This window comes from Dendrobates tinctorius, unplaced genomic scaffold (assembly GCF_039654945.1).
Source record: "Dendrobates tinctorius isolate UK_male_01 unplaced genomic scaffold, ASM3965494v1 ptg000010l, whole genome shotgun sequence".
NCBI lineage: Eukaryota > Metazoa > Chordata > Amphibia > Anura > Dendrobatidae > Dendrobates > Dendrobates tinctorius.
Genome location: NW_027361678.1, coordinates 6,545,780 through 6,569,462, shown reverse-complemented (window position 1 = coordinate 6,569,462; position 23,683 = coordinate 6,545,780). Strand labels below are relative to the sequence as shown.

Sequence of the window (23,683 nt, the reverse complement as noted above, 5' to 3'; positions counted from 1 at the left end):
TGCACACAGCCTAAAAGTTTACAAGCTGGTTGGAATCAAGCTGTACGGGAGACTACTCTGACTTGGGGGGTCTCCGGCTTCACCCACTTTTGCTAGTATTCCTTGCATATTCTCATGATCGGAGGGCAGCCCATAGGTCGGACCCTCCCCATCAGAATTCTGGCAATTATTGCGCTGCTGCTGAGCTCGTTTGTGCAAATTGTCCTGGACTCCGAGCAGTAAAGTAAATGCTTGAGATAAACTTTCAGTAACTATGACACGGTGTTTGCAGATTGTCTAACACTTGTGCTCATTAGTGTGGGTGGGTTTCCCTTCTGTTGGGTTCGCTCCAGCTTTGTATGTCGTCTTGTGCCAATGTCTGTAGGAAATAGCCGCATTCATCGCCTATTGTTCGGTTTTATTATTGGCAAGTGTAATGGGAAGAACTGCAAACACTTGACTGAATGGATCCTTACAGACCATACTTAATCACCCTCTGGGTAAATTTAGCAGTAATTTCTGAAATGTTTTATTTTTTTTTTCCCCACTTAGGCGAATAAGGGCGACTCCGCCGCTTTGCATCAGTTACAGGAAAAGGAAAAGTTGCTTTCCGCTGCTAAGGATGAAGCTGCATTAGTGAAGGATCAGTGCAGGCAACTCACGCAGGTAACTTTCCGCTCGTGTGGGGTGTAAAGTGTCATTGTCAAGCTCAAAGAATCAAAGTGGAGCTGTGTAATCATTAATTTTGGGTGCCTAATAGGCTCAGTGCTCATGGTAACCCTTCAGAAAAAATGGTGCTTACACCTCTCCAAAAATAAAGACCGCGCTAAGCTTTCCTGGCTTAGTTTAAGATGATAAAAAAAGCCTTAATCACCCTCCATGGGTCCTGCTCTTAGTTGGTGCCACTGCTCTTGGTGTCTGTTGGTGTTTGCAGCGCCAATGTCTCATCGACAGTGCTGCAACCCATTATTGAGCACAGTGGTTCTGTCTGAGTTTATTGTATGAACAACTGATGTTGATGTGATCTCAGTAGTGCAGACAATAACACACAGGGAGCAACAAAGGACACTGCACTGGACCCAGGGAGGGTGAGTTAAGGACAGATTGTTATAACATGAAGTGCAGCCAGTCGATAAGGGTTTTTTTTTCCAAAACTGGAAAACTTCAACTTTCCGTCAAGGCTTCCCAGATTTATTAGGATCTACTAGTGTTTTGATTTTACAGTATGGACTTGGACTTTATAATGTAATTTTTTTGTTTTTTTTTCAATTCCTTTCATTAAAGGAACTGATAGCGGAGACGCAAAAATCAAAGCTGGTGGAAGCAAAAGCAAGAGAACGCATCGGGCTGTTGGAGAAAGAACATGGCGTTTTCCAGACCAAGATGCATGGCAGTTATCAGGAAGCTCAGCAAATGCAGCATAAAGTAAGGATTAGAAAAGCTGATAAGCGTGCAAATAGCTAAAAAGTGCCCATGGGTGGCAGAGCATGCTTAGTTTTGGGTGACGCCGAGCGTGTTCAGAAAGGTATTGCTCTGTGCAATAGCAAATTACAATTCTGCCCCTGCGTATAGTAGCTGGGTCACAGAACCGGCCATTAATTATTGGTAGCGTAATAGTGTATAAAGCCTAGTGCTAACTGTAAGCGATTCTCAGCCTGCCTGAGGCCTATTATATGAGCAGATGTACTTGGCCTTTAACCCACAATTTATGGCCCTTTATTCTATAACATCCCAGGCTATAAATACGTCTGTTTACCATGTCGAACGTTTTTCTGCTGTTTTTAAAAAAAGGGATGTAAATCTTCAGGCGCACAGGAAGTTGTGTCTCCTGTTATGTTACATCCCATCCTGTGCATTCTCCATTCCTGACCTGAATATGCAGTGGGGGATTTTCTGGAATGAAAATCTGCTATGTGTTACAGTGACAGTGTGGTGGATACAGGAATGAGATATATCTTTGTACCATGTTAAACAGTAGATAAAAAAAAAATATTAAGAATTGAGAGTCCTCAGTGGTTGATACATTTTAATGTCTAACTGAAAAGATGGTAACAAATTGCAAGCTTTCGAGACTACTCAGGTCTCTTCATCAGGCAATGACCAATACAAAATCTGAAGAATCACATTTATGTACAAAACAGCACAGAAATAACACAATAGAAAAGATGAGTGATGTGAAGCAGAATTGTCATTATGGGAGAGGGATAAACATAAATACTGGAACAGTTCATAGATAAGCAGTGTGAAAGTTTTATTGTCCTCTGATTGGGGTCTGGTTCTGTGGTGTTTGATGCCCCCAGAGGGTCTGAAGAGCAAATTCCTTAATTGATGTAAAAAGACATAAATCCATGCGATACATTCATTCCTGCACTGAGTGTGTCAAAGGTTGTCATGAGTTTATACTCCCAGACCCTCCTGTCTCTCTGAGACTTGAAGTTACCTTTTTAATACAAGTAATTTAATGTCCATCATGCTATGACCGGGGATACAAAAATGTTTTGCCACAGGTAGATCCATTCTTTTTTCTCATTGTGTGGCGATGAGAATTCATCCATGTTCTCAGCTTTTGCCCTGTCTCCCCCACATACATTTAGTATAAATGATTAGGTACACCACATTAGATGTGATGCAGCTGAAAGTACCTGGGATCTTGTAGTCCTGATGTGAATTGGGGATCTTTATCTTGTCTGTGGTCGTTATAAATGGCCAGGTTATACATTTTTTTCTGGTTGCAAGGAAAGGTTCCTGCAGCTGTTGGGGAGGACAGGGAGCTTCTGACAATTATGCTTCTTATACAGTGGGGAAAAAAAGTATTTAGTCAGTCAGCAATAGTGCAAGTTCCACCACTTAAAAAGATGAGAGGCGTCTGTAATTTACATCATAGGTAGACCTCAACTATGGGAGACAAACTGAGAAAAAAAAATCCAGAAAATCACATTGTCTGTTTTTTTTTTCATTTTATTTGCATATTATGGTGGAAAATAAGTATTTGGTCAGAAACAAAATTTCATCTCAATACTTTGTGATATATCCTTTGTTGGCAATGACAAAGGTCAAATGTTTTATGTAAGTCTTCACAAGGTTGCCACACACTGTTGTTGGTATGTTGGCCCATTCCTCCATGCAGATCTCCTCTAGAGCAGTGATGTTTTTGGCTTTTCGCTTGGCAACACGGACTTTCAACTCCCTCCAAAGGTTTTCTATAGGGTTGAGATCTGGAGACTGGCTAGGCCACTCCAGGACCTTGAAATGCTTCTTACGAAGCCACTCCTTCGTTGCCCTGGCGGTGTGCTTTGGATCATTGTCATGTTGAAAGACCCAGCCACGTTTCATCTTCAATGCCCTTGCTGAAGGAAGGAGGTTTGCACTCAAAATCTCACGATACATGGCCCCATTCATTCTTTCATGTACCCGGATCAGTCGTCCTGGCCCCTTTGCAGAGAAACAGCCCCAAAGCATGATGTTTCCACCACCATGCTTTACAGTAGGTATGGTGTTTGATGGATGCAACTCAGTATTCTTTTTCCTCCAAACACGACAAGTTGTGTTTCTACCAAACAGTTCCAGTTTGGTTTCATCAGACCATAGGACATTCTCCCAAAACTCCTCTGGATCATCCAAATGCTCTCTAGCAAACTTCAGACGGGCTCGGACATGTACAGGCTTAAGCAGTGGGACACGTCTGGCACTGCAGGATCTGAGTCCATGGTGGCGTAGTGTGTTACTTATGGTAGGCCTTGTTACATTGGTCCCAGCTCTCTGCAGTTCATTCACTAGGTCCCCCCGCGTGGTTCTGGGATTTTTGCTCACCGTTCTTGTGATCATTCTGACCCCACGGGGTGGGATTTTGCGTGGAGCACCAGATCGAGGGAGATTATCAGTGGTCTTGTATGTCTTCCATTTTCTAATTATTGCTCCCACAGTTGATTTCTTCCCTCCAAGCTGGTTGGCTATTGCAGATTCAGTCTTCCCAGCCTGGTGCAGGGCTACAATTTTGTTTCTGGTGTCCTTTGACAGCTCTTTGGTCTTCACCATAGTGGAGTTTGGAGTCAGACTGTTTGAGGGTGTGCACAGGTGTCTTTTTATACTGATAACAAGTTTAAACAGGTGCCATTACTACAGGTAATGAGTGGAGGAAAGAGGAGACTCTTAAAGAAGAAGTTACAGGTCTGTGAGAGCCAGAAATCTTGATTGCTTGTTTCTGACCAAATACTTATTTTCCACCATAATATGCAAATAAAATGAAAAAAAAAACCAGACAATGTGATTTTCTGGATTTTTTTTTTCCTCAGTTTGTCTCCCATAGTTGAGGTCTACCTATGATGTAAATTACAGACGCCTCTCATCTTTTTAAGTGGTGGAACTTGCACTATTGCTGACTGACTGAATACTTTTTTTCCCCACTGTATTTGGGGGCTACCTAAAACCACAGCAGTGGGGAATCTGGAAATATGGATTATAATCGGGCATCTTTTTGTAGTAAAGGTTTTCATTTATGTGCTTTTCCCCTTAGCACCTCCAGATTTGGATTGTAGGTAACCACTAGAGGCATCCGGTTATTTTCATCTTTAGCTTTGTAATGTAGCAGGTGATTCCTTGACATTCTGGTGGCTCTTGTAATTTGGTTTTGAATTGTTCTTGGATGGTAGCCCTGATTCAAAAAGGTCTTTCTGTTTGTCTCTATCCATGGCGTTGGAACATAAGATTGTATCTGATGGCTTGGCTGTAGACAAGAGTTTTTATGTGTTTTGAATGGAAACTGTCCCATTTATGGTATGTTGGACAGTCGATTGGCTTCTGATACAGAGATGTCTCTATTTCACTGTTCTTTAGCTTAATGATGGTGTCCAAAAAGTTAATTTCAGTGCTGTAGTTGTATTAAGTTGATGGTGGGATGAAATTGATTAAACTGTTCGTGGAACGTCTTTAGCTGTTGTTCGGACTCCGTCCAGATGATAAAATATTATCAATGTAGCAGTAGTAGGCCAGAGGCCTGATGGGACATGAGGACAAAAAGTCGCTTTCAAGCTTGGCCATGAAAAGATTTTCATACAGTGTAGCCATTTTACTTCCCATAGCTGTGCCAGTCTCCTGTAGATAGATCTTGTTGTCAAATTCAAAGGAATTGTGGGTGAGGATGAATTTTGTGAGTTTCACCACAGAATCAGCATCATGTTTTTCATGAAGACTTTGCAGGCATTTAATCCATCCTGGTGTGGGATATTCGAGTACAAAGATTCCACATCCATGGTGGCCAGAATGGTTCCTTCTGGTAGAGGACCCATTGCTGCTAGTTTATTCAATAGGTCAGTTGTGTCCTCAATGTAGCTGGGTGTATCCTTCACCAGGGGTTTAAGAATACCCTCTACCCATCCAGATACCTGCTCAGTAAGGGTGCCCACACATGAAATAATTGGCCTCCCTGGATTTCCAGATTTGTGGATTTTTGGAAGCATCTAGAATGTCCCTATTCTTGGACACTCTGGTATCAAGTCATCGGTTCTTGTGCGTTTGTCATGCAGTCAAGATACCAACTTGTTTAGTTCCTTGTAATAGTCCTGTGTACGATCCAACTCCAATTTTCTGTAGTAGCATGTGTCCAGAAGATGTCTGTTTGCTTCCATCATGTAGTCTGACGTATTCATCATGACTATTGCACCTCCCTTGTCAGCAGGTTTAATGATCATTTCTTTGTTGGTTTTCAGAGACTGTATGGCCTTCCTCTCCTGGGCACTGATGTTGGATGCTTGTCTCCGGTTGGTGTCTATGATGGTGGATTTTATCAAATGTCTGAAGGAGTCTATATATTTATCCAAATGAGGGTTGCGTCCCGGTGGAGGTGTCTAGTCTGACCTCTTCTTGGTTGTTAGGATCCCTTTTCCTTCAGTCTGAGTGTTTTCTGAATCTTCTGTATCATTGCAATATTCCCTCAGGCGCAGTCTCCTGAAGTAATCTTCCATATCACTGTAGAGTTTAGTTTTAAGCACGGCCAGCTCCATTGTATTGAGTTTATAATCTGGGAGATTGATGACACAGATGCTTTTGTGTCTGGAATGGAGTGATTGTCCAAGTTGTCAGGTTTTGGCTTTGGTTTGTATCTGTTTGTACAGAGTCCTGAACTGAGGTGCAATCTGTGTAGTTTCTTTTCCTTGTTTTGAATCTGAAAGGTCTGTAGTTTGTTGTAGTATTGTTGTAATTTTTGCTCTGTGCTTTCTGTAAGTGTTTTCCGCAGCGTTTCAAATAATGAGATTTTTCTATGTGCTATTCTCAGAATAAAGAGAATATATGCAGCGTTAAAGGGTTGTCCGGCCTTAGGCTACAAGTCTGCAGTCACTTTAAATGACTGCACACATGTGAATACTCAGAGCGTGTACTCCAGTGTGTGGATTCTTCGGTGCCTGGAGCAGTTGGTCATATGACCGCAAGTATCCTATTTGCAAACTTCTGGATGCATTCAGACTAGATGTGCCTAGCCTCTCTCAATACACTTGCATTGAAGAAAGCTGTGTATGTCTAGTTGGCACGTGACTACATGTATGCAAATCACATATTTGCAGTGACGCTCTGGAGAATCCTTGCAGCGCGCACATTGAGGAGTCACATACAGTGACTGCAGACTTCTAACATAAGGCCGGACAACCACTTTCATTCAATGCCGATTTCCACAGCCTATCAATTTTCACACTTGGCAATGAAAAGTATGAAGTTTGATGTAAATCTGCATAATTTTTTTTGCAAAATTTGCACAATTTTGTACATCTGAAATAACCCATATAGAGAGATTGGACAACCCCTTTAATTGCAGGGTGTTTCTTGTGGCACACTACTTTTTGCATGGCGGCAAGCAGACAGGGACGACGTTTCTGAACAGTCGCCTGATAGTAGATACAAATAAGTCATAGTTGCAGTGAGGATTTGTCCTGCTCCGTCCATCACTATCCTCTCCTTTGTCCGATCTGCCTTCACGCATCCTCATTCCTACTCCTTAATGTCAGCCCTAACCCTGCTGCCACTTTAAATAACCCCACACGCAGATGTGACACTTATAGCTTCGGACTGAATCATGGCTCAGCTTCCTTTTAATACCAAAGCAGAACGTAAGCCGAGAACAGATGGTGCCCCCAAGACATCCTTCAGCGTACCTGGCTGTGTAGATATGCACTTATAAATAACCCATGACCTCCCATGGACACACTGAAGGCTCTGTTATTTCACAGGGGGAGGGAGGAGATGCAGGAACCAGACAAAGCGAAGGAGTTAAAACAAGGCGTTTATTTTTAATGTTTCGGGTTCCTTTAAACATTTGCTAAACTTGTAAAAAATCTTTTAAAACCCATATTAAAAATAATGAAACTTTGTAATTATTTAAGCATCAGATACAATTCAAATAATTATGAATTAACATTATCTTTCTATATAAAAATGAATGTATGTATGTGTGTATCACCAACCAATCACAAAGCATCTTTAATTTCACTAGAGCTGTTCAAAAGAAGCTCAGCTGTGATTGGTTGCTATGATCAACAGTTTTCCTTGCAACCAATCACTAAGCATCTCTCATATTTCACCAGAGCTGGTTAAAAGTAGCTGAGCTGTGATTGGTTGCTTATGAGCAAGTCTTCCCACTTGACAACACCTCAGGAGACAATGACATGGTGGGAGAAATCTAATTTCTCCTTCGTCTCATTGGGGGACACAGATACTGTGGGTGTATGCTTCTGCCGCTAGGAGGCTGACACTAAGTGAAAAAAAGAGGATAGCTCTTCCTCCGCAGTATACACCCTCGCCCCTATTGCGGGCGGAAATCAGTTTTTTGCTTAGTGTCCTATGGACGCACAAACAGTCTGGATCTCTCCAGACTATTTTTTTCTAGTTTACTATGAAGATGAGACCGGGGCGACGGATCCTATTGAAAGGGTCCGATATCCCCAAACCATCAACGGGCGAGCACGCGTTGAGTATCGTCTCCGCGTATACTTTCCCGCACCGAGGGACATATCTGGGACTTTCCCCAGACTTCTATTTTTGTTTATATTATGAAGATGAGACGGGCAACGCATCCTATTGAAAGGATCCGATTTCCCCAAACCATCAACGGGCGAGCACGTGCGAGTATCCCTCCACGTATCCTTTCCCGCGACGTGGGACATTATGCCAGACTTAGCCCTGTCCACCCCTAGGTATTGAAACCATGGGCTTGCACAGAGGCACAAGACTAGTCTGTGCGGCCCCCACTGCTCCACCAACGCTAGACTGCGGTGCTGCAAGGTGGCGGACGGTCCCTCTCCTCACCCCCTGAAGGGGTTAGATGGAGCTAGGGTGCCTGCACCGTCCTATTTTTTATCAAAGACCCCCTCACATACCTGCGCTCAGGCTGAAGAGGATCATCGGTGAGGAGAGGGTCGGGGAGGGCTCCTGCGAAGATTTCGGGCTGGTGCCCACAGCCGCAGCACGCCTCGCGGCGTCCACTAGCCATGCAAAAGAAGGGCTGGATCCGTCAGGACAGGAACGCTGCGCCGGTCAGTAGCGCCACTGTGTTGGTACTTCCCCCCCGTTCGGGTAGGGGAAAAATTGAGGCCGCGGCTTCGGCCAGAGCTAGGCCGAGGCCGGAAGTTCCGCCCTCGGGGCCGCGTGTCACTTCCGGCATCCCGCCCCGCACTCGGCGGTGGTAAAAATCGAGGCCCCATCTTCGGAGCACGGGCTAGGCCGCAAAGTGGGAGTACCGCCCCTAGAGCGATTTTACAGGCTGGTACGCGCCACAGATGTCGGTGCGCGATTTAAAGGAAGCATCCAGGTCGGGGGGGCGCAGGACTGGGGTAAGTGCTGCCCGAGAGGCCACGCTATAGGGAAAAACGAGGGGCTACCTCTTCCCCATATCCCCAGCAGCGGACAGATACAGCATGTCCGAAAAAAGCAAAGACGCACACTCATTCTTTTACGCAGCATGCATCTCTTGTCGGGCTGTGGTTTCGCAGGCACAGAGCAAGCATCTATGCGAAGCCTGCGAATCCAAACGCGCCCAGGAACCCTCCCCTGCGACTGCGAACAATGTGTCAAATCCCCCGGAGTGGGCCCGATCACTGTCACAGTACATGGCGTCACATGAGAGCAATAGAATCCCTTCAAGCCCCAGATAGGGGCAGGGACAGTGTCTTGCCGCCTTTAGAGGGAACCTCCACCTCACAGGAGCCTCCGGCCTGCAGGGGCCGCCCTCACTCCAGGCAGACCCTGGGGAAAAAAATCCACACGGTGTCGCCCAGTCCATCCGGTGCCTTCGACATCCGTAAGATCTGCTTCTCGCTCCCCGTCGCCAGTGGTTGATAGCGAGCAGACCTCAGATTGCGACTCAGACGAGCCCATTGACCTGGACACTCCAGAGTCACGTGAAACAGTGGACAGCCTCATAGAAGCCATCAATCAGACCCTGGGGATTGAGGATGATATCGCAGCGGCTATGGGGCATTAAGTGGCATGTAAACGAGTGAAGCGGCCGCACAGAAATTTTTCCTCTCACCCTGAGTTTGAGGACATAGTGCAGCGGCACAGAGAACGTCCAAAACGGCATTTTTCTCGGGTTAAAGGGCACTCGAAACGCGTTATCCGTTTGCTCCGGACCTCCGTAAACAATGGATGGAATCCCCGATGGTGGATCCTCCGGTTTCACGCCTGGCCACTAAGACCCTGTTATCTGTCCCTAGGGTTTTCTCGATTAAAGATCCCACGGACTGCCTTATTGAGAGCCTAGCTCGTTCAGTATATGAGGCGTTAGGGTCTGCACTCGCTCCCTCGTTCGCAGCAACTTGGGTAGCCAAGGCTATGATATCATAGTCAAAAACATTAAACAAGGTCGCGCAGGAGCAGGATCTACCTGCAGAGATCTCGGAGGTCACATGTCAGATAACGATAGCCGGAGATTATGTATTGAATGCGTCTTTGGATGCGGCCTATTGTTCAGCACTTGCTGCCGCTAATGCAATCTCTATCGGAAGAGCCCTATGGTTAAGGACATGGCGGGCCGATTCTACTTCGAAGAAGTCCTAGACTTCCCTGCCTTATCAGTGCGGCCGCCTATTTTTGGATCAACTTATCTCCGACTCCACAGGAGGAAAGAGCGGGTTTCTCTCTCAACAGAAGGTTAAATCGTTTTTTCGTCACCCGGTTCAGGCATGTTTTCGGGCCTTTCGCAGTGCCACCGGCCATTCTAGGCCGGGCGTGACGGCATTGGTCAGGTAGCGGCCGCTAAGCAGCCCGAGCCTGGTCCGGGACCCGAATAGGAGACCGGTCCGGAGTCATGCGTTAAAAGACTCCGGGTGGACTACGGGGCCTAATTCCGCCACCTAGGGCTGCCCTAATCAGGATAGGGAGCGGCAGGTCATATAGAGCCAACCCATTGGGGAGAATGCGTGCCCAACAGGCCAGATCGAGGGGACCCAGATCCTAAGGATCATCGGCCAAATGACTCGAGGTCTTTACCAGACGACACCAGCAAAGTGGGCGGCCGCCTACTCTGTTTTCACCACGTCTGGGCCAATATTGCTCACGACGCATGGGTAAAAGAATTTGTGTCCTCAGGTTACAAAATAAAATTTGTCAGATACCCTCCAAGATGGTTTTTTTTCTTTCCCGGCTTCCCAGGGTGGATACCCAGGTAAGGGCTCTATTGGGAGCCTTCAGGTCGCTCCTGCGCAAAGGAGTCATTGTTCCAGTGCCGGAACACAGAAGAGCTCAGGGGTTTTATTCCAACCTTTTTGCGGTTCCCAAAAAGGGCGGGTCTGTCAGGCCTGTTTTTGGGCCTAAAGCTTCTGAACAAATTCATCAGGATCAGACCTTTCCGGATGGAGTCTCCGTTCAGTCATAGCGGTCATGGAGCAGTGAGAATACTTGGCCTCAATTGACAGCCAGGACGCATTTCTGCATATTCCCATTTTTTCCTCCTCCTCAGAGGCGGCTACGCTTCGCCATCAGCGTTCAGCATTTTCAGTTCGTAGCGCTACCCTTCGGGCTAGCCACGGCTCCCAGAGTGTTCACAAAGGTTATAGCAATTGTCAGGGCCACACTGCGTTCTCGAGGCATAGTCGTCTTGCCTTATCTGGACGACCTCTTGGTCAAGGGCCCGTCAGTATGGACATGTGAGGAAGGTGTCAACATCACGCTAGATACCCTTGCCGCTTAGATGGTTGGTCAATGCAAAGAAATCATCCCTTGTGCCAGCTCAGAGGATCTCCTTCCTAGGAATGATCTTCGACACTTGCTGAAGGTTGATAATTCTCCCTCAGGAAAGGGCGCTAGTCTCCGGCAGGGAGTCCGGACACTACGCCAACCAGTCCCTCATACCATCAGATCCGCGATAAGGATCCTAGGGAAAATGGTGGCAGCAATCGAAGCGATACCTTTCGTCCAGTTCCATCCTTCACCCCCTGCAGCATGCCTCGTGTCAGCCTGGGACAAGAATCCTTTCACGCTCGATCGGCGGTGCAAACTGTCCTCTCAAGTCAGGCAGTCGCTCGGATGGTGGATAACCAGTTCCTCTCTGGCCTAGGGGAAACCTTTCCCCCCCATGTCATGGTCTGATAATGACAATCGACGTCAGTCTCCCCGGTTGGGGAGCGATGTTTCGCCACCACACAACCCAAAAACAGTGGTCGCCACAGGAGGCACGCCTCCCGATCAACTTATTGGGGGATACGAGCAATTCGGCTGGCTCTGCAGAAGTTTCATCACTTTCTAGCAGGCTGCCCCGTCCGGATTCCATCGGACATCGCCACAGCAGTGGTTTACATAATTTGTCGGGGACACCCGCAGCAGAACAACCATGCGCGAGGTGGAGCACGTTCTTCAGTGGGCCGAAGCAAGCCACTCGGTGATTTCGGCTGTCCACATCCCGGGCGTGGAAAATTGGGCGGCAGACTTCCTCAGCCGGCAGGGTCTTGCATCCGGTGAGTGGTCTCTACATCCCGAAGTTCTTCAACAGATTTGTCAACTGTGGGGATCTCCGGATGTGGACCTGATGACTTCCAGAGTGAATGCCAAGGAGCCCACATATGTCGCTCGGGTCAGGGACCCGCAGGCATTCGCGGTGGACGCGTTGGTTCTGCCATGGAACCAGTTTTGCCTCCCATATCTATTTCCCCCACTGCCACTACTCCCGAGAGTCAGCAAAGGGATCAAGACGGAAGGGGGGCCGGCGATTTTGCTGGCCCCAGACTGGCCCCGTCGAGCGTGGTACGCAGATCTAAGGCAGCTGCTCGCCGATGTTTACCGTCTCAAGGGCTAATTTGCCACCTGAACTCAGGGACCCCGTGTTTGACGGCAGGGCCGTTGAATCTTGGATTCTAACCCAGGCAGGGTTCGGGAGCAAGGTGGTCGCTACAACGATTAGCGCCCGGAGGCCTGTGTCAGCATGAATTTACCACTACACCTGGAAGGTGTTCTTTGCTTGATGTCGAGGCCGCGGTGTTTCTCCGCTAAGATTCTCGATCTCCAACATCTTAGTTTTTCTCCAGTCGGGCTCAGAGAGCCCGGATAGCTCAGTCGGTAGAGCATTAGACTCGGGCTTTGCCCCAGGTTTCCGCAGGAGACAAATGTTGGCCTTATCCGTCCTGTTCCAGTGCAGGGTTGCTACCAATTTGCAGGTGAGAACTTTTCATCCGGGGAGTGTCCCCACTTGATACCTCCCTATATGGTGCCGATGGACGCCTGGATTCTTAACATGGTCCTAAGTGTTCTGCAGGAAGCTCCATTGGAACTGCTTCAGGATATCGCTTTGAGGTACCTTTCCTGGAAGGTTGTTCCCCTAGTGGCCATCACTTCCATCAGGCGGGTTTCAGAGCTCGCGGCTCTATCCTGCCGAGCTCTGTTCCTCACTTTCCATACGTATAAGGTGGTCCTTAGACCAGCCCCTCCTTTTCTGCCGAAGGTCGTGTCCTCTTTTTCACATCAATGAAGATGTTGTTTTGCCTTCATTTTGTCCAGCACCGGTGCATCGTGTTGAAGAAGGCTCTTCACACGTTAGACTTGGTAAGAGCCCTCCGGAGATATGTGTCGCGGATGGAACCCTTTCCTCAGACGGACACGCTGTTCGTGCTCCCTGAAGAACGCAGGAAGGGACTCGCTGCCTCAAAGTCGACCATAGCCAGATGGATTCGTTTGACTATTCAGGAGTCCTACTGCATTAGAGGCACGCCGATACCAGCAGGGATCAGAGCGCCCTCTACCCGGGCGGTGGGCGCCTCTTGGGCGCTTCGGCACCAGGCTTCAACGGAACAGGTTTGCAAGGCAGCAGCCTGGTCCAGCCTGCACACATTTGCCAAACATAATATCCATGCTCAGGCCTCGGCGGATGCAAGCCTGGGTAGAAGGATTCTCCAAGCAACGGTGGCGCACCTATAAACAGGAAGTGCATGTAGCTTGGATCGGTGAGTCAATCTCCCACCCAGGGACTGCTTTAGGATGTCCCACAGTATCTGTGTCCCCCAATGAGACGAAGGAGAAACATGGATTTTTGTGAGTACTCACCGTAAAATCCTTTTCTCCGAGACGCTCATTGGGGGACACAGCACCCACCCTATTAGCCAGTTGGCTCTTGTTTAAATGAATGTGTTTACTTATTTGATATAAGGGTGGTGTTTTCCTTTGGACATGTTGCACCTGTATTAAGGCTGATTTGTTGTCCTCCTACTGCTTTGGCACCAAACTGATTTCCGCCCGCAATAGGGGCGTGGGTGTATACTGCGGAGGAGGAGCTAACCTCTTTTTTTCACTTAGTGTCAGCCTCCTAGCTGCAGAAGCATACACCCACAGTATCTGTGACCCCCAATGAGCGTCTCGGAGAAAAGGATTTTACGATGAGTACTCACAAAAATCCAAGTATCCCCAGGAACATAAGCTCCCAGCCATTGTCTGCCCCCCAGAAAGGAGCACATGACAGAAATGAATCCCCCCCCCCTCCCTTGTGGTATCATTAAGTGACACACATGAATGTAGGCTAGTGCACATATTAAATGTCATGTGGATTTAATATTTTCTCACAGACACTTTTATGCACTATTGATGTGTTACTGTGCTGTGATGCTGAGTTTTTTTTAAAGTGCTACTTTCCCCATAATTCACCTGAATATACCCATATAACACGTAATGCTTTTCCCATAACAACCCATTAAATATGATACTATACTGCATACAGATGCTGTACATCCATGAGCAACTCAGCCGGACAAATTACAAGTTGACGGTGCATGAAAATGTGTGTGTGAAGGTTTCTCTACTGTACTAACGTATAAGGCTATGTGCACACGCTGCGGATTGGTCTGCGGATTTTTCCGCGCGGATTTAGCAAAATCCGCAGGTGAAAAGACCTGCGGATTAGCCTGCGGTTTTGCCCTGCGGTTTGACACCTGTACAATGGAGCAGGTGTAAAACTGCTGCGGAATCCGTACAAAGAATTGACATGCTGCGGATTTGAAACTGCAGCAAATCTGCGTGGAAAAATCTGCAGCATGTGCACTGCGTTTTTTGTTTTGCATTGATTATAATGGTACTGTACAACGCAGCAGAATGCTGCAGATCCGCAGGGCCAAAACCGCTGCGGATCCACAGCAGAATCCGCAGCATGTGCACATACCCTAAGGTTTGTGCCTGTCCATTGGTGAAAAGCATGACTGTGATATTTATGGTGGCAGATAAGTGAGATTATCAGCCTGATCAGTAGAAAACCTGGGATCTTCGTGAACCATGATTCTGTGCAATTTCACTATTTTACTGACTTTGACAGGATGATGTGGGATATTATAGTGAATGTGGCTATGCGGAGTGGGCGGAGCTATACACTCAGCTTTATATATATATATAATCATTATAATTTGTTATATCTAACCGTAGTTGGTTACTATGCCCGGGCAGCGCCGGGCTCTTCAGCTAGTATATTATAAAATATAGTGTGCTGTGGGAGTTGCGTTCTCGCAAATCACAGTACATATACGGCACCACAAGCTCATGCTGAGTGCCGCCACATTCAAATGCGGATGTCGGCTCTATAATGAGAGCTGACACCCTGCAGCAGCGGCCATGATCGGTTCTAGATACCGGGCGTTTAACCCCTCTGATGCCGCTGTTAATAGTGACAGCGACATCGCGGGGCATCGCAGAGGGAGCTGTGCTCCCATCGGCACAATGCAATGCGATCGCGTGGTCACCCTGGGCCCAAGGATTGCAGTGGGGTCAACCATGGACGGTGGCTTGTGAGCTCATTTTCAGAGCACGAGCTGATACGCCTTCTCCCTGCATGTTGGACACCGATCTAATGCTCTGCAATGCCGAGCATTGGATTAGCAATCTGTCAGTGTGAAGTTGATGTCCAAATCCTGGAACAATGTAAAACAAGGGAAAAAAAAAGTTAAAAATTGTAAAAATATATAAAAAAAAAATCGCAAAAATATGAATCCAATAAATACACTTATTTAAAAAAATAAAGTACACACATTTGGTGTCGCCGCATCCAGAATGACCCGACCTATAAAACTGTCCCACTAGTTAACCCCTTTAGTGAACACAGTTAAAAAAATAAAGCATTGTTTTTGCCTCATTTTTTTTATCATCATGCTGCCGAACAAAAAGTGGAATAAAACGTCATCTTGTCCCACAAAACAACAAGCTACCATACAGTGCTGTCTGTGGAAAAATTAAAGTTATAGCTCTCAAAATAAAGCAACACAAAATAATTCTTTTTTTTCTATAAAATAGTTTGTGTAAACGCGCCAAAGCATCGAAATATGGCAATGCATTTTTGCAGCCAAACATACAGACACAAAATAAATCTGGTATTGCTGTTAACGCACCGACCCGAAGAATAAAGTTGTCTTATCACTTACACCGCACAAGGAATGACATAAAAAATAAAACCAATTCTTCACATGTTGTTGATTTGTTCTTTCTGCCTCCTAAAGATTGCAGTAAGGCTTCGCGTACATTTATCCTGCACTGTATGCTGAGTGCTTACACTAGAGTTTCCGTGTAAATCTATGAAATACATGATTCAGAGAGAACCTCCGGCGGAAGATTACCTATATTGAGGCACTGTGGACGCCTTCTGGGTGAATAATCTGTTGGTATTCATCTTTTTAGATGAGCATCAAAGCGTGGTCTGCCACAGCTGTAGAGGCCAGACTGAGTCCAGAGTAACCGTGCTGTCTCATTATAGTGAATGGATCCCTCGGGAGTTTCATCTGAATCACGTCACTCAGAGATTTAGATAGAAACCCCAAAGTAATTGTTCACCGTAGAGTGCCAGATAAATGTGATCCTAAACGTTATGTAAAATGTTCCACAAAAAAGCAAGTTGTAACTCAGTTCCATCATCTGTTAACGGAAATATAGGGGGCTTCCACGTTAATGGTAGCACAAAGGCTCTGCCCAATGGTATAAAATTCTGTGACACACCTGTGGTGTCAATATGATCACTGCACCCCTAGATGATTTCATTCAAAGGTGTAGTTTCTAAAATGGGGTGACTTATGGGGGATTCTGCTTTTCTGGCACCTCAGGCGCTCTACGAATGTGTCATGGCACCCGCATACCAGTCCAGTAAAATCTGAACTTCAATATGGCGCCTCTTCTCTTCTGAACTTTGCACGGTGCCTCAAAAGTCGTATTCGACCACATATTGGGTATCGAGGCATCATGAATTTACCCCACTAAAATGTAACATTTATTTATATTACTTAAAATGGTCAGAATTAGAATAATACAAGAAAAATGAAAGAAAAATACACCTAGCGTATAAATCACATGTGGAGGAAGTGTCTCTCTTGCCCTCTGGATAACCTAAATTTGTAAACCTTCCTGGATGCGGTGGTTGACACTCTTATCTTGATCGCAAATTGGCTCCCCCCACTCACTGACGACTGGCCCTGTATAATCCTAATATGATGCTATATTAGGGTTGTCCACAGTGGACCAGATATTTTTTTATTTTTATTTTATTATATATTGCCATTAATTCCACGGAGATTTACAAACATTATTATATCAGAATTAGATGTCACTTGAGACAGAAAAGTACCCAAGACCAAATCCGGACTCTTATATAGCCAGTGATAGATGTTACACATAAGACAGAAGAGCTAAGATATCACAAATGTCAAGTCCTAATTAAGATCATTCAGCAATGAAATAAGATTAATCATACATGACTACTCACAGATCCATTATGTAGCGATTAGTAGTTCAATCAATAGATAGACTACATGATAGACTACATGATTACAAAGTTGCTTATTTTCTTGTGTACTTTTGATGTTATGAAATAATTAAAATGATGGTTAAGCTTTAATATGGAGAGTTCCATTCCCCTACCACATGAAGGTCCAGTATGTCCGATGCCAGCTTAACATTATGCTTTGACTCCGATTGAGTCAGAGTTGTTCCATCCCAAGAATTCAGACTAGGCAGAAGGAATAAGTTGTTAGTGCACAGTGGTTCTATCTTGAGAGACAGTTGCTGTGTGAGGAGGATGCCTTGGTGGACAGGCGTTGTGTGAGGAGGCCTTGGTGGACAGGCATTTTGGGGGGGGGAAGCGGCCCTGGTGGGCTGGAGGTTGAGGGGAGGTGGCCCCGGTGGGCTGGAGTTGTGGGGGGAGGAGGCGGCCCTGGTGGGTTGGCGTTGTGGGGGGAGGAGGCAGCCCCGGTGGGTTGGCGTTGTGGGGGGAGGAGGTGGCCCCGGTGGGTTGGAATTGTTGTGGGAGTAGGCGGCCTTGATGGGCTGGAGTTGTGGTGGGAGAAGGCGGCCCAGATGGGTTGGCGTTGTGGGGGGAGGAGGCGGCCCCGGTGGGCTGGCGGCGTGGGAGGGGGAGGAGGTGGCGACCTTCATTGGATTTTAACGATACAAAGCCACAGTGCTCACCTCTTTAGGCCGTTTGGCATGTGAAATTATTGGGGCAAGTCGCTCCATAGACACCAAATATATTCAGAGCTCCTGACTAATAATGCATTTTGTGCTGATAATACTTTGTGTAGTGGTAAATGATCACGTACATATGACTCCGGTGCACCTTGTATTACAGTTTCAGCAGGTCCGCGAGCAGCTGGAGAGCCAAATCAACCACCTGAAGCAGGAGAATGGTATTCTACGAGATGCTGTGAGCTCCGCCAGCAACCAGATGGAAAGCAAGTATGTTTTTTCTTCTGCGTAATCTTTTAATACCACTAAGGATCCTAATACTAATAATACTCACAAGCTTCTTTTTCTTTCTTTCTTACGGTTTCTAGGCAATCCAGTGAGCTCACTAAGCTTCGGCAGGACTATGCCCGACTTGTCAAAGAACTGAATGATAAAAATGGGAACCTGGCACAAGAGGAGATGCAGAAAAAGAACCACGAGCAGACAATTGCTGGACTGAAGGTGCGAAACGACTCAGTGTTCATCCCTAGATAGGTCTGATCGTGCTGATACTAATCGGGCCTTGTAAAAAGAATTTCATGGAGTTGTACTCGGAACCTGCTCATCTGTTGTACATGTAGGTGATGTAGTCACAGCTGAGATGAAATGGAGTATTATAAGAAGAACTTAGTTTTCCCTCTTAAATAAGTACCCCAACCCTCCCCAGGACATAATCGTATGTCATGGGGGAGAATGAGGGTGTATGGAGTGGTCTCAGAAGCTGAGCCCGCTATGCACAGGGCAGGTACACACTGACCACTGCTGTTTCAATGATATCCTACAATGGCAGAAGGCTTTTTGAAAGCCCCCGCTGTCACCTTTATTGTCCTCCAGTGAAACCCAGCGTTATTTGTTATATATAGCACAATACCAAATTATTGCAGTGTATACCCCAAACGATCAAACAATGGCAGATAATAATTCCAAAAATAAGAAGGCAAAAGTTTGTCACCCCATGCTTCCCTATCTAAAATAAGTGTTAAAACACATGTTAATTTTTGCCGCGCTGATGCTCCGATCTTTTAAAGAATAAAATTATCTATAACATCGCAAATGCCATAAAGAAATTAAAAGAAAAAACCCTGCAATGTCACAATTCCTGTTATTTGGGCATTGCTTTTAATAAAAAAAAATATGACATAAACTACAATCAAAGCATTGTATGTACCCAAAAATGGTACCAGTAAGACAGCTAGGTGCACAAAACAAAATGCAATCCCTTCCACTGGTCAATACACGGAAAAATACAGTTGCTGGTCTTTAAAAATGTTGGCACAGAACCCTTTTTTTTTTTTTTTTTTCTTCATTTTTGTTGTTGAAGGCCTAAAGAATCATCTGTCCTAGTCACCATCGTTTTCCTGATATGTAGGAGAACTAAGGCCTCATTCAGACATCAGTTTTTATTGTATGAGCACTACAGTACTTGTGTTTTTCATGGAAAACACTCCTTCCTACGGCAGTCTATGGGGCCACTCGCATGTCTGATTTTTATTTTCCTTGGACCCAGTGGTCCGTGCAAAATCACGGTGACACATTTCATTTTGATCTGAGTGCCAGATCAAACGCCGCACTGCAAGTCTATGGGTCTGTGAAAAAAAGAACGGAAACCCCAGATGGTTAGGAGCTGCACAGAATGACATCAAAGGCTGCATGTGGGCCCCAGGATGCAAGCTGCGTACCCCTGATTTTATACCAAGTCAAATTTAGAGGCGGAATTCACCTAAACCAAGTGTCACGTTTAAAGGTGACATTCTGGTTTATCCATCTTTTGGGTAACTGCAGAATACAAGAGGTCCTTAGTTCCCACGGCAAGAATTCCATTGTTGGTCTTGGCGATTTTGGTGCTTTTTTTTTTTAAGGAGCCGTGGCCGTCAGTGTGGCCAGATCATGATCTCCAGAAGGTGGTATAGTTGCCTCTTGTCTCTATTCTAACTTTTGTATGTTTTTTATTTGTTCACAAGTCTGAAGATGTGTAGCTCTTGTTTGCTTTTAGGTGGAAGTTGTCAGCTATTGTAATTTTTTTTTTTTTTTTTTGTTTGTTTTGCTTTAAAGGCTCAGAAGCAAGAAGTGGAAAGGAGATGGGAAGAAGTTGAAGGCTTCCTAAGGAAAAGGATGTCAGATTTAGAAATAAGTCAGCAAGGTCATTAGTTTATCATTTTTTGGAATGTTTCTTTTTCTTTTTTTTTTTAATATATACAGTATGTTGTGCATATACAATACACCGTGTCTTGTTTTTTTGACAGACTTACAGGGAAAGCTTATGTCCAAGGAGGCTGAGGTCCAGGGCTTGCACAGCAAACTGACAGACACCATGGTGACCAACCAGCAGTTGGATCAGCGAGTCAGGCAGCTTATGAATGAAGGACAAAACGAGAGCCTTCAGATGCAGGTGCAGGTACTGTCTTATGGAGGTCCGACAAGAAACGCTCATATTTCCATTAGCATGTGATGTTCTTATGGCTCCTGATTTCCTCTGTGATGGATTGTTTCCACTACAAACATTAGTCTTGGTTCACACTTGCATTATACAGTGCTTTTTTTTTTTTTGACCTGCGGATTGGCCTGTGGTTTATCATCTCCACAATGGAGGGGATGGTAAACCGCTACAGAATCTGCAGAAAGAATTGACATGCAATTCTTTCTGCGGATTTGAAACCGCAGCAAAATCCGCGCGGAAAATTCTGCAGCATCTGCACAGCGGTTTGTAATTCCCATAGGGAATAATGCTACTGTACACCGCAGCAGAAACTGCTGCGGATTCGCAGGGCCAAATCCGCTGCGGATCTGCAGAAGAATCCGCAGCGTGTGCACCAGGGCTGTGGAGTCAGTAAGCCACAGTTGCGACTCCGACTCCTGGATTTTATCAGGCTCCGACTCCGACTCCGGCTCCTTCATAAATGGCCAATTCATAACAACAAATTTACTGTTGTAAAATATTAAACATCGTGCTTATTCAGTTTCTCACCATCATATAAGTAATCAGACCACTTAGAGCATTTATTAGAATACAATTAGAATATAGCAAATAACTTTTATAAACTTTTCTAAACTGTAAGTAAATATGCAATAAACACTTTTATGCAGTTAATAAGAAGAAATCTATAAATTTGTCCTAAGAAAAAGTATTGCCTCTGTCAGATCCTCCTTCATGGATGCCCTCAAATCTGATCTAATTATTTTGAGAGCAGAGAACAACCTCTCTACACTAACTTGTGTTGGTGGCAAAGCAGTAACCACTCGGGCAACATCTCTGACAATGTCAGGATACAGAGGAATCGCTTGTTGCACTGTTATTTTTGATGAACGGTCAAATTTCTCAATTTCTTTTAGTGCACATGAAAAATTCTGCTGAAATGTACTGGCTGTGTTCCTTGATGGGGATGACTCTTCTTCTATGCGGGAACGCTTTGCACAGTCCTTGTGATCCAAATATTTTTCGAAATTAAATTCTTCATCAGTTGATGATGAGGGTGAAGATGTGGCAGGACGACCAAATTCTTCTTGTTCCTCCTGACTGTTCTGCAACCCTTTCATCCTTACTGCTATTTCAAACAGAGCTTCTTTTCCTTTACTTAGCTGTTGATCATCTAGAAGAATCCGATGCATTGGGTCTACATAAACAGCTGCCAAAAGAATGTTATTTTGTAATAGTAGCTCCTCTCTCCGTTTCATTGATGTAGCAATGCCACTTGCAATTAACCCTCCTCTTTGGGACAGGCGAAACATCAGGTTCTTCCACTCCTTTAAGAAAATACCTGGAGTTAAGTCCTCTGCTTGTAATTTTTTAGTCACTGTAAATGGGTGCTCTAGCAATTTTTCCAGCTCAGTCACCTGATTCCACTGACTTTCATTTAGCGTCAGTTGAGGGTTAACCATGTCTACAAGAAAGGTTTTCAGTTCAACCAAGCGCTGAATCATTAAGTAAGTACTGCCCCATCGTGTGGCTTGATCAATAATTGCCCCTTTTCAGCACGTCTCTTCAAAATTGAGTCAACTTTAGGGGTTCTGGCAACAGTAGCCAATTTTCTCACCTTGCCAATCAGTGCAGCAACATGTCCTTCTTGCAGACTGTCTCTTATAGCCAGCTGTAGCGTATGCACAACACAGCGCATGTGATGAATGAAAGAACATATTGACACAGTTTCAACAAGATCATCTAAACTATCATGTTGCTGTTCATCTGAAGCAACTTCAGTTTGCTCCTCAGTTACAATACTGTGTTCCTCTATTTCAAACATTTCTGTGTCTGTGGACCCAGAATGTTCTTCTAGCTGCTGGTCACCATCATTACTCTCATTCATTAGCTTAATACTACTTATCATATTTGAAGCATTGTCAGTTACGACAGAAAGAACTTGCTCTTTTTTAAGTTCATAGTCTTGCAGAACCTTTTCCACCAAGACCTGGAGAAACTCACAGGTGTGATGAGCTTTGGTGTCTTTTACTGCCAATGTCTTGGTAACTATTTCATTTTTGTCACAAACAAATCGGACATTGATGGCAAAATAGTTCACTCTGTGACGTGTGCAGGCATCCATTTTAAGAAACAGAAAGCGTCCCTTGAGAGTTTTTTTAAGTTCTTCCTTTTGTTTAAAAGCTTCTTCGATTACTAATTTTCTAATACTCTCTCTCTCCAGAGAAACACCAAGCTTGCGGGCCATTTCCCCATTCAGACACATAAAAGCTGGTCGTGAAAATAATGAAATAGGCACACTATCCTTTACAACAAGCTCTATGATCTGTTTTTTAAATTTATCTACTGTCATTGTCACAGTAACTTTGTCACTGACAAAATATCTTGCAACTGATGGCTGCAAAGTTCTCTGCTCCTTTGTTTGGCTGGAAGAGCTGGGCACTGGTTCATTGGTTTGGATGCAGTCTTTCTCATCCACTGCTTTCAGTACTTCTAGATGAAAGCGCTGTAAATGTCTCTTTAGATTAGAAGCTCTGGTAGGAGCATTTTTATCTTTGCCTGAATATGCACTCATCTTGGCTTCACAGCATTTGTTTTCGTCTGGATCATTTGTCATACACTGACAGACATAATGTTTTCTATCTTGAGTGATGGTGAAATGTTCAAATACAGCTGATTTAATGTGATGCTTCTTTGACATTCTCAGGTTTTTAATTGTGCATTCACAATCCAAATGACAATTGTTTTTCCTAAAAACAATTGTACAAAATTATTGCCAGGTCGTACAACTGATATAGTGGTCAGTAATACTGTTGTTATTCCTCATGTACTCACAGTTAACTGATGCAAAGTTTGTTGAAAGGATAATACTTCTTACAGTCTTCCTCTTCTGAGTAGCAGGCAGCTGTGAGATGCTTGGAAGACGCACACCTAGTATGATCTAGTCTAGAGGAGGAGCTTTACTACTAAGAATTTGCAACACATTTTCACTTTCAGTTTCATACATTGTAAGTAGGGGGGTTGGGGCAGCATGAGGTTAACCAAGTATAAGATTAGATAAGGGCAGTGGAGAACAGTGACACACAAGAAGTAAGAAATGTCTCTATCTCCAGCAGAAAAAAAATTCATATGAAAGTTCAATTATGAAATATTAATACATTTTTTTTAAAGCTGGAGTCAGAGTCGGTACATTTCTACCGACTCCGACTCCAACCAAAACTGACTCCGACTCCACAGCCCTGGTGTGCACACAGCCTAAAGAGCTCATCCGGCTTTCATGTAGGTCTGCAGACATGTGACCTCTCACATTGAGCACAACATGCACTTCGAGTGCCGGCATAGAAACCGAGCGATCATGTG

General features: G+C 45.1%; 1 protein-coding gene across 11 annotated transcripts in view; it reads left to right on the top strand.

Annotated features, from left to right (window-relative positions):
* KTN1 (kinectin 1) overlaps positions 1 to 23,683 on the top strand; it is a 187,246-nt gene that overhangs the window by 39,025 nt on the left and 124,538 nt on the right. For 8 of the 11 annotated variants that reach the window (XM_073586073.1, XM_073586055.1, XM_073586061.1 and 5 more), the window contains exons 6-11: positions 532 to 645; positions 1,264 to 1,404; positions 18,035 to 18,141; positions 18,240 to 18,372; positions 19,963 to 20,050; positions 20,154 to 20,305. In XM_073586073.1, coding sequence (XP_073442174.1) covers positions 532 to 645; positions 1,264 to 1,404; positions 18,035 to 18,141; positions 18,240 to 18,372; positions 19,963 to 20,050; positions 20,154 to 20,305 — 735 coding nt within the window. The remainder of the gene's footprint in view (positions 1 to 531; positions 646 to 1,263; positions 1,405 to 18,034; positions 18,142 to 18,239; positions 18,373 to 19,962; positions 20,051 to 20,153; positions 20,306 to 23,683) is intronic. The other 3 variants (XM_073586046.1, XM_073586010.1, XM_073585994.1) reach the window with 1 other exon arrangement.